Genomic DNA, 14,116 nt, shown 5'->3' on the forward strand with positions numbered 1-14,116 from the left:
TCCCTTTTCCCCGCCTGCCTGCTGCCTTCAGGTACAGCTGAAGCCCTCTGTTTCACACGCTATTTGCGTGTCAGTCACTACGCTGCCGTGTGCTGCAGATGCTCGCATGTCACACGACGCCTCTGTGTTGTGGGAAATGAAAAAAACAACCCAACATGTCTTCACTGAAAGCGGTTAGCCCTGCAAGCCACATGATGGTGCTATAGCAGCACGTCACTCTCTGAAACTTGTCAGTGTGTCTTTTGAAGGCCTCATTATGGTGTGTGCAAATGTGCAAACAATGAGGGATTTAATATTTGTATCACACTTACGCCTATTTCCATTCTTAATGATTTTCTTTACACTTAGAAAAATAACCCCCAAGTGGGAAGATTGTTTCCTATTCATCATAAATACTGGAATAGACATTTGGCATGACACCATTATTAAGTCATAATGAAATATTGTTCAATGAATGACAAATTCATATATTTATCTAATGTTTATAAAACAATGCATAACACAGCAAATAGGTTAAGTTGGTACAGTAAAAACAAGATTTAAACAAATATATGTATTTCTGTCTACCAGCAGGGTGACTTACATCAGTAAAAAAAATAACTGCAGGTGCAAATCTTTTGGAAGATGCTTTTAGAAGCTCTCCTATTCATCCTGTATGACAAACCCATTTACACCCTGTCATACTTAAAGAGCCAGTGTAGATAATTGCATTGTATCCAGACCACTGTGTAAGTTATATTATGCAGTCTATAGTGCAGCACTGTGATAGATTATGACTACATTGCCCATTCTCTGTAATATGTTAGAGTTGAATGAACTCATTTACTCTGAGACTTACTTTGAATTATCTTAACAGCAAAAGAGGTTAAGCATCTGGAATGAAATAAAAGTAGTTTAATGGCAGGAAGGAGTGGCAAATCAAAGAAGCTACAATTTATATGGCAGCATAGCCTGCGTAAATCTAAGCAAACAGTAGTTTAAGAGTCTAATATTTTACATCTACTGCCAGGGAGTGAGGCATTAAAAACACACATTTCTTTGTGCAATTCCCTGATCCAAAAAAAATAAAAAGAAGCTATACAAGAAACACAAGCCTTGTCTCTTTGTGGAAAGGTTATCTTTGTAAAAGCTCAAAGAAATGACAACATAGTGGTTGAAATTTTGCAATAACATTGCGTAGGTTGAAAGTAAATCCAAGAGAAGCGAAATCCACTCCAAGAAACTTGATGCAAAGTGTCCTCTTGTAGGAATACTCCGTCACCACCTAATCTTATCATCGATGGAGAACTGAGTCCTCGTTACACGCTGGTTTGCCGAGGCTTCTTATCAGGGAGCGAAAGGACAAAGGGGAAAAGGATGCCCTTAGCTGCAGAGAGGACACTCAAATTGTCATCTGTGAAACCCGGAGAGATCTCATCAGCCCCAAACCTCATGGTGAACTGGTGGCTGACGCAGTAGATTGTGTTGTCCATCGTGGTACAATGGAAAACAGGGCAATGCAGAATACGTTTGGAGCTGCACTTGTACCACAGTCGAGCCACCGTATGGTAGCGATGCACGTTGAGACCCAGCAGAGGGTGAACTTCAAACCGGTACAAAAATCTCCCCACTGCCACCATATCTGCTGTTTTGTCTTTGCCTGCTGCTAACAGACCTGGCTTCCAGGTGTTGGTTTTGGGGCTGTAGCGCAGAAGCATATACCTCAGAGTTCCCCCAGAAACAAAGAGCTCCCCGTTGCACACTGTGACGTGATGAGCTACAGCAAATGTATCATTTGGCAGCGGGGCCACAAATGTCCATCTGTCCAATCGTGGGTCATAGCGTTCCACCGAGGAGAGGCACTCCCCTCCGATGGCGTAAATGTAGCCCTCCAGAGCTGCCAGTTTGCAGCGGGGCCTGGCTACATTCATAGGGCTGATCTCTTTCCAAATTGATGTCAAAGGATTGTAGCAAAACACTCGCTTTGAGGGTGTCATTTCTCTGTCTGTGCCTTGGCAGCCCACTGCCACATATAAGTAGTTATCCATTGTGCACATGGCACAAGCTTTAGAGATGACCTCCTGAGGGATCGGGCAGAGTGTGTGCCAGGCGTCTTTGTAGTCATCATAATAGTACACTGCACTGGATGTCCTCCTCTGCTCTGTTTCCGCCGTCTGCCCTCCTGTGTTTTGTGCCCAGTCTTGAGGATCCATATCTGCCACCATTACAAACCTCCTTCCTCTCATTCTCTGCTTCCTGATTTGCTCCCGCTCATCAGCCATTAGCCGCCCGTAAAGGTTGGGGTCCATGAGCACTTGGAGGTAGTTGTCTGACATGACTCCCAGGGCTGCTCGCTGCACAGACGCCTCGCCGTGTTTCTTTGCCAGGCACAGAGTCTCCAAACAGTTACCCAGATCAAGTTTACTCTTTAGGCTTTCCAAATCTGCAGCGTCAAGTGCTGGAAGGTGTAAAAATGGAGCCCCTGCTACTGTCTCTGGATCGGCTGCCTCACTCACACTGCTCTCTGCAGAGGAAAAGATCATGTGGTAAACAGTGATGGACTCATCGCTGGCTGAGGTCAGCGAGTGAGTCATTCGAGTTGAGGTGCTTGATGCCAGAGAGGGGATGGGAAGTTCAGACTGCTCAGCTGCAGACAGATAGCTCTCCTTGCGTAGGAGTGGAGGCCTTGCAGGGTGCCTCAGCTCGGGACTTCGCAGAGAGGAAGGATCGTCAGCAGTGCTTTGTGGTAGAACCAGATCACGCATAATAATGGGGCTCAGGGAGGAGGGAGAATCTGTGCTACAACTTCTAAACTCCACTGGCTGTGATTCAGAGCTCCTCTCAAACTGACCCGGCGCTGTATTTGAGTCAGTAATAGAGTGAGAGGACGACTCGACATAGTAATCATATATCTTTCCGCGCACAACCCGGTCTTTTTTTCCTTCCAGCACAACGTTAGCATCCTCCACTTTGATCTCTGCCTTGGAGAGGAAGCTGGAGTAGGCCCCCTGGCGCTCCAAGTCCTGCCTCAACTCCCTGCTCACACCCACACTGCCCTCCAGCTTCTGCAGAAAGCAAGGAGAGCGGCGTCCCGTTGTACTGGCCATCCCACTCTCTGTTGGATGAGGAAGGTTCAAAGCAGAGCCAAATGAAATATTTCTGGTGGCATCCTCTGCCTGCTTTTGAAGAGCAAGTAGCTCCTCTTTCATGCTGATATTTTGGTCGCTATTTGACAAACTAAATGCATCCTCACTCTGTTCAGCTTGGCATAGATGAGCTTCTGTTGTCGTTTCTTTGGTGCTGCCGGGCATCAGGTGATCTTTGTGGGAAGGTTTGGATCGCTTACCCCCATCGTCCGTTTCACCGCTTGGTAAGCTTTGACAACGTAGCGTCGTCTTGCAGTTTTGGCATTTAGCCTTTCCTGCCTCTTTGTTGTCCTTAACAGAGAGCGGAGTTTTCTTTGCATCCCTGGAGCTGTAAAACTTGAAGGCCCACGAAACCAGCAGCACGCCAGCCACGGAGAGACTCAGTTTCAACAGCAGCTGCATGTCGAACTGGACTCCCAAAAGGTCCGCAATGGGCATAGCTGTGTGTCAGTGGTGGTGGCGTATATCGGTTGACTGGTCCTATTGAATGTTATGGTCGATGCGTCTCAGCTGACAAAGCTTGTTGTCTGGCTTTCATTGTAAAAGAGCTACTGTGATCTGATGACTGCTCCTCTTTGCCTGAAGGATCAGGTGTAAAATGATACCTGCTCAGGTACTATTTGCATCCCTGACTCTAAAGAGGCGGGGCGCCGGTCACGCACCGCCTGCAGCTAGTCAGAAGCACATTCAGAAACCATACACAGGATATGTAAATACACAAAAGATCAATATTTGCTTATGCAATTTGCTGACTCACCCAAGCATTTCCCATGAATGTCATCTAAGAACTCTGGTCAAAAACTTCCTGAATGCACTTGAATCCTTATTTTCTGTGAGTTTTGTTGTTTCTTTTGCATCTTATTCTTAGTACAGGAGGCATTCAGGTCATACTTTATAGTGTCAGTGTTCTGATAATATCCACAAAAATATTATGACAGATCACGCGCCTTCACTTGTTCAAACACATGGCTGGAGCTGCGGGAGGAAATCATGGTTTGAATAAGGGGTGGGGAGTGATGATAGCTGACATTTATCAAATACTTAATAACCAGGATACATCTGTTTGCACAGCCATGCCACAGATCAAAGGTCCTTTTGTGTGACGGTGCAGATGCTTAAATGACTCTCTGGGAAGAAGAGCTGAAGATTCCTGTTGCGAAATCTAATGTCAGCCACTTGATATGATAAGCACACAGCACTGTAAATAATATAGATAACCGTCTGAAGGATGCCAGATGGAGAGATGTCTACAGAGAAACCCGAAAGTGTCATTCATTTCTATACAGTACGCTGAGATGCAAACCCTCCTCTCCTGTCACACGGGAGGCTTGTCACTCAGTCCCCACTGTCAGGCTGTCATTTGTGTTGTTGATAACACACTCAAGCAAGGCTGCGGTCAACAAGAGAGCAGCGTTTATATTGAAAGCACTCTGTGTGGTGCATTTTGAAGGAGAGACATACAGAGGGCGTGTTTGGTGTCCAAGGCTGCTGTTTGGTTATCCGATAGCCGAGCCAGCAGACGAAATAAAGGGAAACTGGATTCTGCAAGCATGGTTGACTACTGAATAATTCACATTTAGGCCAAAGAGGCTGCTTTTCATCCTCACCATTGCTCCTAGGTCAGGTGAACCATTCACAACACTGCTGAGAAAAAAAAAGAAAAAAGAAAAACATATTGCCCAGCCATGTGCATTGTTGCATGGAGCCACTTTCACCTCGTCTTGCTTGTGCCATCCATGATTAGTGTGCAACATGCAGCTGAACAAGAACAGAAGTTGTTTTTTTAACAGGTGTTTCCAGCTTTTTTTCCTGTAATAAATATGCAGATCAGTGAAGCATTGGCAGAAAAGGGATGTAGGCGGTTAAACACGAAAAGAAGATAAAGCCTATTTTTTTCTGACCATCATATTTCAGTCCTCATTTTGTAAAGGGATTGAAAGGATAACTGATAAAGCCAAACCATTACAAAAGCATGAACAGCCTTGACTTATAATGAGCATAGAGAATCATTTCTTCTTGTGTGAAAAGGAGAGGGAAAAAGATTAAGTCATTTATTCAAAAAGCTCCATTTCATTCGCCTATTTGATCTTTTTGGTGTAAAAAAACATCTTTGTACATGTTTAAACTACACTTTAAATACATGGTTTGTTTACACATATTAATAATTTGTGGCACAGCACAATAATGTCCACACAGACAAAGTGATGATGTACTTCTCTTTTTGCATGATGATTCTGTGAAGACAATCTGCACATTATCTAATGCGTTCAGAAATGGTAGCAGACCTGTTTTTCGTCTCTTGAATGTGAAGAGAATGGTAACAAGCAAAAAAAACAACACAGAAGTGCCTCTTGAATTAAAATTAAAATCACGGCTGAGTTATAATGCTTTTTAGTGGGTGGGCAAGGATTGACGTCCTATGCTTTCCTCACTGGAAAATAATAAATTCAAAGCGCATATGACTGACTACTAATAAGGTTTCTCTCTCATCTCCACAACGCAGGAATATGGATTGTACTTTGGCAAGGTGAGCCAATGTCCCAATATTCGACTCAGCTTTGAGAAAGTCTCCCCTTAGCTCCAACCTGGTTTAAACCTTAATCTCTTAATACATTTTGTGTCCTTAGAAAAGCTTCAACTGCAATTTTTGTGAAGACCAAAAAAAAATGCAGGATAAGTCTGCAGTAAGAGTTTGCAAATTGAAAGGGGTTAAAAGCAATATGGGAATCTCCTTGAAGTCATTTTGGGGTCAGTACAATCAAAAAGCCAAAGTCTTTGTCTCTCTGGAGGGGCACACTCAGTAAGTTTGCGTGCAGCTAGGAAAAGTCTGTGTACTGGTCGGCCAACTAAAACGAAACCTTTGAAATATGTGCAGACATGTTAGTCCAACTGAAGTCGGACTGACACACCTAGATAAGGTATTTGGGGGTCGATGTACTCTTGCTTGTTTACACCTCAATTGGTCCCAAACTGGCCCAGGTTTTCTGAGCATACTCCACAAACCCTGCACTGGACCTGGAAGTCTAACAGCAGCAATAGGTAGAAGACTAAGGTATCAACATGGTGATTGCTAGAGCAAGTGCCACCCATTTTTGGACAGGTGAGCAGACACTGTTTATGTTGTGTCCGCTGAAGGAGTCAAACAAATTGAAACACATGGATGGAAGAAAGACATGGGAAGGCGACTGTAGATTGTTTGGTATGTGATGTAAAGGCCCTGACACACCAAGCAGACTATAAAGAACTAGTGGTGACAAAGGCCGACTTTGGTGTCGCCTCACGTCGCCTTTTGTCTTTGCCAAAAAGTTGCACATGAACACACCGCAAAGACTACAGCCGACGGCCAACCACCATGCATGAGAGACGATTATCTGATGTTATGATACGAGAAGACCATTTTCTCACCCCTGTTGCGCACCACTAGTATTATAGGCACTTATAATCGGGAATATTGTCTGATTAATCAACATGTTGAATCGGCCGAAACATGGCAGACGGCAGCCGGCGGGTAGCGACGGAGCAGAGACACACCAGCAAAAACTAGGGCGACTATCACTCACAGATGGTCCAACCAGGACCAATGGCCGACGACCTCCTTGTGTGTGGTGCCTTAATAGGTCAACTTCAAAAAGGTCCAATAGAAACTATCTGAAGGGGGCTTGTATACTGGGGCAAAGACAGTAGTGGGCCTAGTCGACCGTTAACTGTGGCTTGACTTAACTGTGCATGTGAACATGCTGACTGTCCTTCAAATCTCTTTATATGGTGTCATTTTTATGACTTGAATTGTGGCCAATCCTTGCAGTATTTCAGATGTGTCCAATAAGGTCTAATAATGTGTTCATTATCAGAAATGTATTTTCCATCTGGCTCCCATTGCAGTCCATAAAATGCATCACGTAATTGGGTAAAGAGACATTTTGATATCACTCACTGTAATCAGGCATTGGCTTGTTATGAGCTCGCACAAATGATTAACAGAGGCTTTCACAGATCCTGTTGCACCATACAATAGATTCCAGATTACAATACAATCAATGGTCGATGTGTGGCCAAATCTTCATGGTGATCAGACATTTTTAGCAGATCTTCTTGGGTGTCTTTTGAGAGGAACTAATTGACACCTTGCAGCCAATAAGAACCGATGATTAAATTTGAATATTATTGCCTGCACCCAGCATCAAAGATGTCTGCAGCAGGTTTTATACTACCAAACATATGTTTAATGATCAAACACAGAGTTATAAGTAAAGTCAAGGCTTGTAAGGTTTATCATCTCTCCATTTTTAATACAGGTGAAATGAAACAAATGCAACAACCCTGTTTACACACGCTGTCTTAGGTGAGCGCCTCCCTGGAAATGGCGGCTAAAATGATCCTACTAGTACTGTAAATGTCTGGGTAAGAGTTACGTATCGTACACAATGTAGGTCACTTAAGATAGTATGTCACAAGTAAATAACTTGGTTACAGGCCAGTGACAATGAGTTGCAGCTCCGTCATTTGCAACACACCAAAAAGGAGAAAGAATCTTCAAACGTCACATGCACCACAACCCCAAAACAGCAGACATATGTTAGGTAATTTTTTCACTCTGTCCTTGGAGACCTGCCATGAAGATATAAAAAGCCCAAATGAGAAACAGAAAGGCTGTTAATGTTTCTGTCCTTTCAGCCAAGAACGATGTCTGAAAACAGTGTTGAATGAAGTACAAACAAAGGTGGAGGAGAAGTGTAAACTCCCAACGATTCTCACAACCAGCCCTCACCAGAACCCATATAACTTCTTTAATTATTTTCAATATTTACACTGATGTACACAAAATACACTCAAAAAGGAGATTTTTTTTTTCCCAGTTTCTCAATGTGTTTAAATCCTCTGGTACATTCCGAGCCTTCGGGAACAAAAAAAAAAAAGGAAAACTTGTATATTAATAAAAAAAGAATGTTCTCTTGGAGCATCTGTGTTTGTTCCCCCCCACGGGTTTATCAGCTTGTTGCTAATCAGGTGCATCCCAGGACATGAAAAAGAAGGGTGTGGTTGATATGGAGCCTAAGCCAGTTCCACTTGTCACATTTTAACCACATTTTGACTCATCAAAATAAAATGCTTTGTTCTTATCCGTTTTAAATCAACTGATTTTATTGATCAACAGGCAGACGTGGGACAAGAAACAAAAGAAGGTGTAACTGGGCGGGGCTATATAGGAGGTCGTCATGTTCATTATGTCGGTCTTTCTTTTTTTTTTTTTTTGTCATTATCTCGGTTATTATTTTGTTACAAAAAAAAAAACAGTGGAGCGCCATCCTGTGGTGGAAATGTTTCCTCATCGACTGACGCATGGAGGGCCCGTTGGTGACCGGAGAAGGCTTGCAGGATTTGTGTGTACGGATGTTGTGTAAGAAGGGCAAGTATATATGTGTGTGTGTGTGTGTGTGTGTGTGTGTGTGTGTGTGTGTGTGTGTGTGTGTGTGTGTGTGTGTGTGTGTGTGTGTGTGTGTGTGTGTGTGCGTGTCTCGGATGAGGGGTTTCACGTCAGTTCCACTGTCACTGTGAGGACAAGTGCCATCGACGTAAGTCCGAGCATGTCAATGCGAGAGGCTCCATCTGTGGAAAAATCAAAGAGCAGTCGGTCAGACGGGGACACACAGGCTTCTCTTCATCTCCAGGAAAGGCATATATTTAAAACAGTGCGCTATTACATTAATCCCTATATTTATGGCCCATAAACATGTTAAAAAGTAATGAATATGGTTTTGTGTGATATAATCTTTTACATTTCATTGACTGCTTTAAGGTAAACCCTGATGCAACTGATTAATCCTGCGGAAATATTGGATTTTAGTACTTCAGATGTGATTTAACATCCAATAAATCAATGTTATGTGACATACCTTTCAATTCTTCAGTTATTTTTGAAGCCACAAAGTACTCCATGGTGTGTATATATATTATGATAATCTTTTTTCTTATAATATTTATTTACGTCAAATTTTGCAACAACGGTAGGAAAAAAAACCTCCATATAGGGACCACATCTGATAGCAATCACTCTCGTTGCCCTGCTAAGCTTTGCATGCATCATTGCTGTGAAAACCAAAGCTTGTCAATGGATGTCAACAAAGAAAAATAAAGAGGAATGATATGCAACGGGAGAGAAAAGAGGAAGAGGAGTAAGTGTTTGGACACTGGCAGACATGATGGTTTCGCCCCAGCAGACTCTAGAATCATACTGGTCTTAGCTCTTAGTGGTCATCCTGCTTTCTCCTACCAGTCAATCATATCATATCACTAACTGCTGTTGAAAATGTAAATAAAGATTTTTTTTTTGCACCATGAATCTACCCCGCAACATAATTTTTCAGACATTTAGTAAAAAATAATCAATCTTCTCTCTGACAGTCTTGTTTGCTTTTGTAGGTCATGAAGAGCCATCAATATTAATTTCAGTCTGTTTCATAACCAGCTAAAAATAAAACAATGGATTCAACAATCAAATAAGTGACTGCAAGACATAAATACACAACCTGGAGTTACCTCTCATACTCATAATATGTAAAATATAGATATTATCATCAATGTATTATACGAATGAAGTGAATTTGAGTGATGTAACCTTCTTTTTCTTAAAGGTACACCACAGTACATTTGTTTAATCCTGAATAAGCTGCAGGGTGTATGCAAAATATAATGAAAATACATTTCATAACATATCATTTAAATTGAAAGTATTTTTTGAAAGCCACTGCAGTACTCCAAAATGTGATTCTGTTATATGATCGAACAATTACCAAGATGTTTTTTTCTCATTAGATGAGACCTTTTCTATCTTGTTCTACTATTAATAAAATACTACGATACTGACAATGAAATAAGAACTAAAAGGTACTAGGTTGGCAGTTTACACAACTCTACAGCATATACGACAGACTTGAGCTGGATGAGGTAAAACCCAGTTTTAATGGGGGAAAACTAAAAAGGAAACCAGATCCGACAGACAAGCAATAGATGTCGCGTGACTAGATCTATCGTCAACATAGAAAAGAAACATAGATCCCAAAGGGTATTGACATAGAGTATATGGGTTACCTCTACAACGATACTCCGACATGTCCCCACATTGCCTTTGGTGCAGTTCAGACAAACACAAATGTTATCTTTCTATCCAAATATTTGAAGGAAAAAAAAAATACTGAGCTATGAGGAGTGAAGCTCTAATTAAATTTTAACTTTATTTTGAACGCTGTTGTTCTATTGCACCACAATGTGGAGACTAGATTACAGAGAAGAGATCAGCTTTATGTTGCGATTGTTTTTCCTGCAGCTCCCTGGTGGGAACATTTCAGAGAGGACAGAGGAACCCAGAGCTGCTGCCGGAGGAAAACCCTGCGACTGACTGCAGGTGTGGCTTTGCTTACATAACCAACAGATTGTTTGGTCGAGGCTACACTACAACAAACACAATGTGAGCATGACCGAAATTCAGGTGTGGCTGTGCTCAGGAGATTTAACATTAGATCTTGTAGGGGTTTAGACTCATCAGTTGATTGAGTCCTGTGTTCACAGACTGAATAAAATAAACATACTCATGACTTTGTCAACTAGCTTGAGAATTTACTTTTGAATTTGTCCATTGTTCAGCTTCAATAGAAGTCAGCAGGGAAGTTTACCCGTTGGATGGAGGCCTGTCTATAATGGCTTTTTTTAATAGATTTTGATGCAGTTAGAAGAAGCTCAAGCTAGTTATCATCTGCAGATGAATTGGTGCAAATTTCGCAGTTAACAAAACACACCATTTTTTTATTTTATTTTAAATTCAGGATAGACATGCTGGAAACTACAGAGCCCCTGAATTACCAAAAAAATCTATATTATCTTGTGTGTACAAGATAATATAGATTTTATATATATATATATATATATTTTATAATATAGATTAATCATAATGGGTAAAACTAAAATATTGGCATATAGACTTATAAACTAACCCATTGTGGACTTGCACAATTTTTGTTTTTTTATATTTCAATTCATATCATTATAGAAATAACACATAGCATATATCACACAGACCTATGGCAACTTGAGGCAAATATTTTTTACTATCAGGGTTTTGCCCAAATGATAAAAATGGCTTTTTATGAATTATAGACTGAAGGAAAGAACAAGGACATAGGAACCATGGCATCACCCATTATGGTGTAAATCTCCCCTCCTGTTTGGCATTTTAGCATTCATTATGTATTTCTTGAGCCAGAATTACCATATTTGGAAAACATGGTGGACATGTTATTCTAAATTTCCGTCCTGGTTGATCGCCCTTTTTTATTCACAGATAAACACCCCCGCTAATATATCGTCCATTTGACACTAAATGGAACTTGCCATACCAGGCAAAAGTATACTTGACCGGGGCAATTAAGTCAAATCTTTACAATCATAATAAATCCACTGAGAATCATGATCATTTTCCCATCTGGTTTCTTAAATTCTGACTTATCTTTTACAACCAGTTAAGTTACCCCAAGTAGAAAGAATGCAGGTTTGAGTCATTTCCACATTGGTTGCACATTTAAAACCAATTGGCTACATCCACTTGTCAAACACCGTCTATGACTATGATGTTATTATATTGTATGCACTCTGGGATATGTTGTTTGTTAGCAGTTTGATGATAAAGAATTGGATCATATGTTTCCCAGAATTGTTTAAATCAAACTATCAGGGTTTCATCACGATTTCTAATCCATGTTAATCTCCACAGAAGTGACATTTTGTGTTCAGCATATTACACTCTGCTTATGGGAAGTCGTAACACATTAGACAACAACAACTGGATCTTCTTAATAAGTACTTCATTGCTTTCTGAAATGGGCCCATCCAACCAGAAGATCATCATCTGAGGTCCCCTCTCAGTCTACAATCAGAGATGCAAGTCGCCTAGCCATCTGTTCGCCTTCAGTTTTTGGCTCAGACCTCAGTGCATTTCTGCCAACCTGAATATCAACTGGGACTCATTTCTGTGGCGGCGTGCTCTTTTTAATAAGGATCACTCCACCTCAGCCATGCTGGACTGAAAATGCCAGCGGAAAACATATCACTTTCTTTTAGCATATGACTGCTTTCACTCCAGAGAAAGTTTAAAAACGAGTTAGCTGCCTTTACAGAACCTCTCTATATTTCTGACTGTGGCTGCGACACATCTGTTTGTACTGCTACCACTCATGCTTCCTGTCTCTGATCTGACCTCTGGTCCAAAAGAGGATTTTAATTTTGCAAGGCACTATGGGAAATGGCAGCCTGGCAGTAGCACGTCTGCCAAAAAAGAAAATGTAGATTACTTGACTATGGCTGCTGGCATTTATGGTATTGTTATCTTTCAGTGTCCATCAGCTGATACTTTGTTAATTGTGATGAATTTTCCTTTATGATTGCACAACCATGTCCGAGCCAAGATGATGAGCAGTCACACATAAGAAGACAACGCCAAACTTTTGATCCTCACATCTGCCTAGTATGTCAGGAATCATAGTATATGGTTAAAAAAATGTGTAACATCTTTTTCCTGAATTTCACTTGTCTCTTCAATTCTGTTATAAGCAAAGGTCAACCTCTGTTGAAGGAAATGAAGCCAATGTGGAAAGGAAAACAAAAACTGCAGTTCCTTGAGTGTCTACTTGAGGCTGGCTGGAAAAGCCCAGGATACTCCATGAACACTTGTATAAAAATCCCCATTTTTTTGCAGCAGAAATACAACATTTTATCACCTGGTTTATAAAATGGTTTTGGTCTGAAAAGCCATTTCCTTTATTGCAACACGCTGTAGGGGGGTGCAATCTTTTTTGTGACACATCCATCTAGATTTAATCAAGCCTAAGCATTTTAAATTTGCATGAGGGGCGTATCTGAGATGACTGACAGGTGGACACATTGACGTTGTTTGCTAGGGGATTTGAGAAACCGCCTGAACTCCCTTTTGTATTGATGAAAAAGTGATTTGGGGATAGCATTCCCAATATGGCGTCTCTAGAGGGGTGCAACTGAGACTAGGTCCACATTTAATAAAGCCTATGGTTTAAAACTCTTAGCTTTAAGTAGTAAAAAATCATATTTGACTGTAGCACTAACCAAACTCTAAGTGAAAGTAACTCTTACAAAACCGAGTTCAAAAGCACTTTAGTTTTCTACTCAATCTACCATGTACATGAAAAATACTCATTTCAATTGGTCACTACGCGCAACAATACACCTTTCTAACCATATGTTAGCTAGCAGTTAGCATAAACATGCAACATTAGCTAAGCTCAGCCAATGTTGTTGTCACACATTTGAATGCAACGCTAAATAACGACTTTGGAGCCAGCCTTTGCTCAGCAATCACAGCAACAACAAAAAATGGAACAGCAGGCGCATGAACTAAACTACAGCAGCATAAAAAGATAACTGGGATCCACACTCAACAGGTAATGGAGAAAAAGCTGTTCATTCTAGGCCTGCAAGTGACGCTAATTCTGTGTGTAATCAGTCACAAAGCTGTTTTTCTTACAACTGGATTGTGAATTTTATTGTGTAAAATATTTTCTCCATAAATCCGAACATGACCACACCTTATTGGAAAGTTTACAGATCTTTCATTGACAGTATTTATCATTTGAATTTAACCAAATCTCAGATACTTTTAGAAGCTTACTATGATGTGCATGAGACCTGGTTTCAGAAGGCTATTGTTGGTTTGGATTTACAGCTTGAGCCGCACAATGCATCATAATGCATCTTGTTGTACGGGGCTGGAAATTTGACAAAGATGGATGAACTTAATACCACTTGAGAAGCATAATTTTCTCTTTTTTGTGGACTGAAGGGAGTTGTCCCTCCCACTTGCACCAGGCCTGGAGTTGTGTATTCAGCCATTAAGCCATCAGGCACGTGTGTGGTGACCTCTCGGGGACGTGTTGTACACCAATTTGAATTGCATGCACGGCATGTCTGTG

General features: G+C 41.2%; 3 protein-coding genes across 4 annotated transcripts in view; all 3 read right to left on the reverse strand.

Moving 5' to 3' along the window:
• Positions 1 to 14,116, reverse strand: part of ece1 (endothelin converting enzyme 1) — a 516,542-nt gene that overhangs the window by 480,576 nt on the left and 21,850 nt on the right. The window lies entirely within an intron of this gene.
• klhdc7a (kelch domain containing 7A) lies at positions 463 to 3,813 on the reverse strand. The gene has a single exon (XM_061041160.1). It carries the CDS (start codon positions 3,561 to 3,563, stop codon positions 1,299 to 1,301), a length of 2,265 nt encoding a protein of 754 aa, XP_060897143.1. The 5' UTR covers positions 3,564 to 3,813; the 3' UTR covers positions 463 to 1,298.
• The window catches only part of igsf21a (immunoglobin superfamily, member 21a), a 247,871-nt gene continuing 241,853 nt past the window's right edge, over positions 8,099 to 14,116 (reverse strand). For both annotated transcript variants that reach the window (XM_061041183.1, XM_061041182.1), the window contains exon 10: positions 8,099 to 8,732. In XM_061041183.1, the coding sequence (XP_060897166.1) occupies positions 8,656 to 8,732 (77 nt within the window). In that variant the 3' untranslated portion in view covers positions 8,099 to 8,655. The remainder of the gene's footprint in view (positions 8,733 to 14,116) is intronic.

This window comes from Labrus mixtus, chromosome 7 (genome assembly GCF_963584025.1).
Source record: "Labrus mixtus chromosome 7, fLabMix1.1, whole genome shotgun sequence".
NCBI classification, from domain to species: Eukaryota; Metazoa; Chordata; class Actinopteri; order Labriformes; family Labridae; genus Labrus; species Labrus mixtus.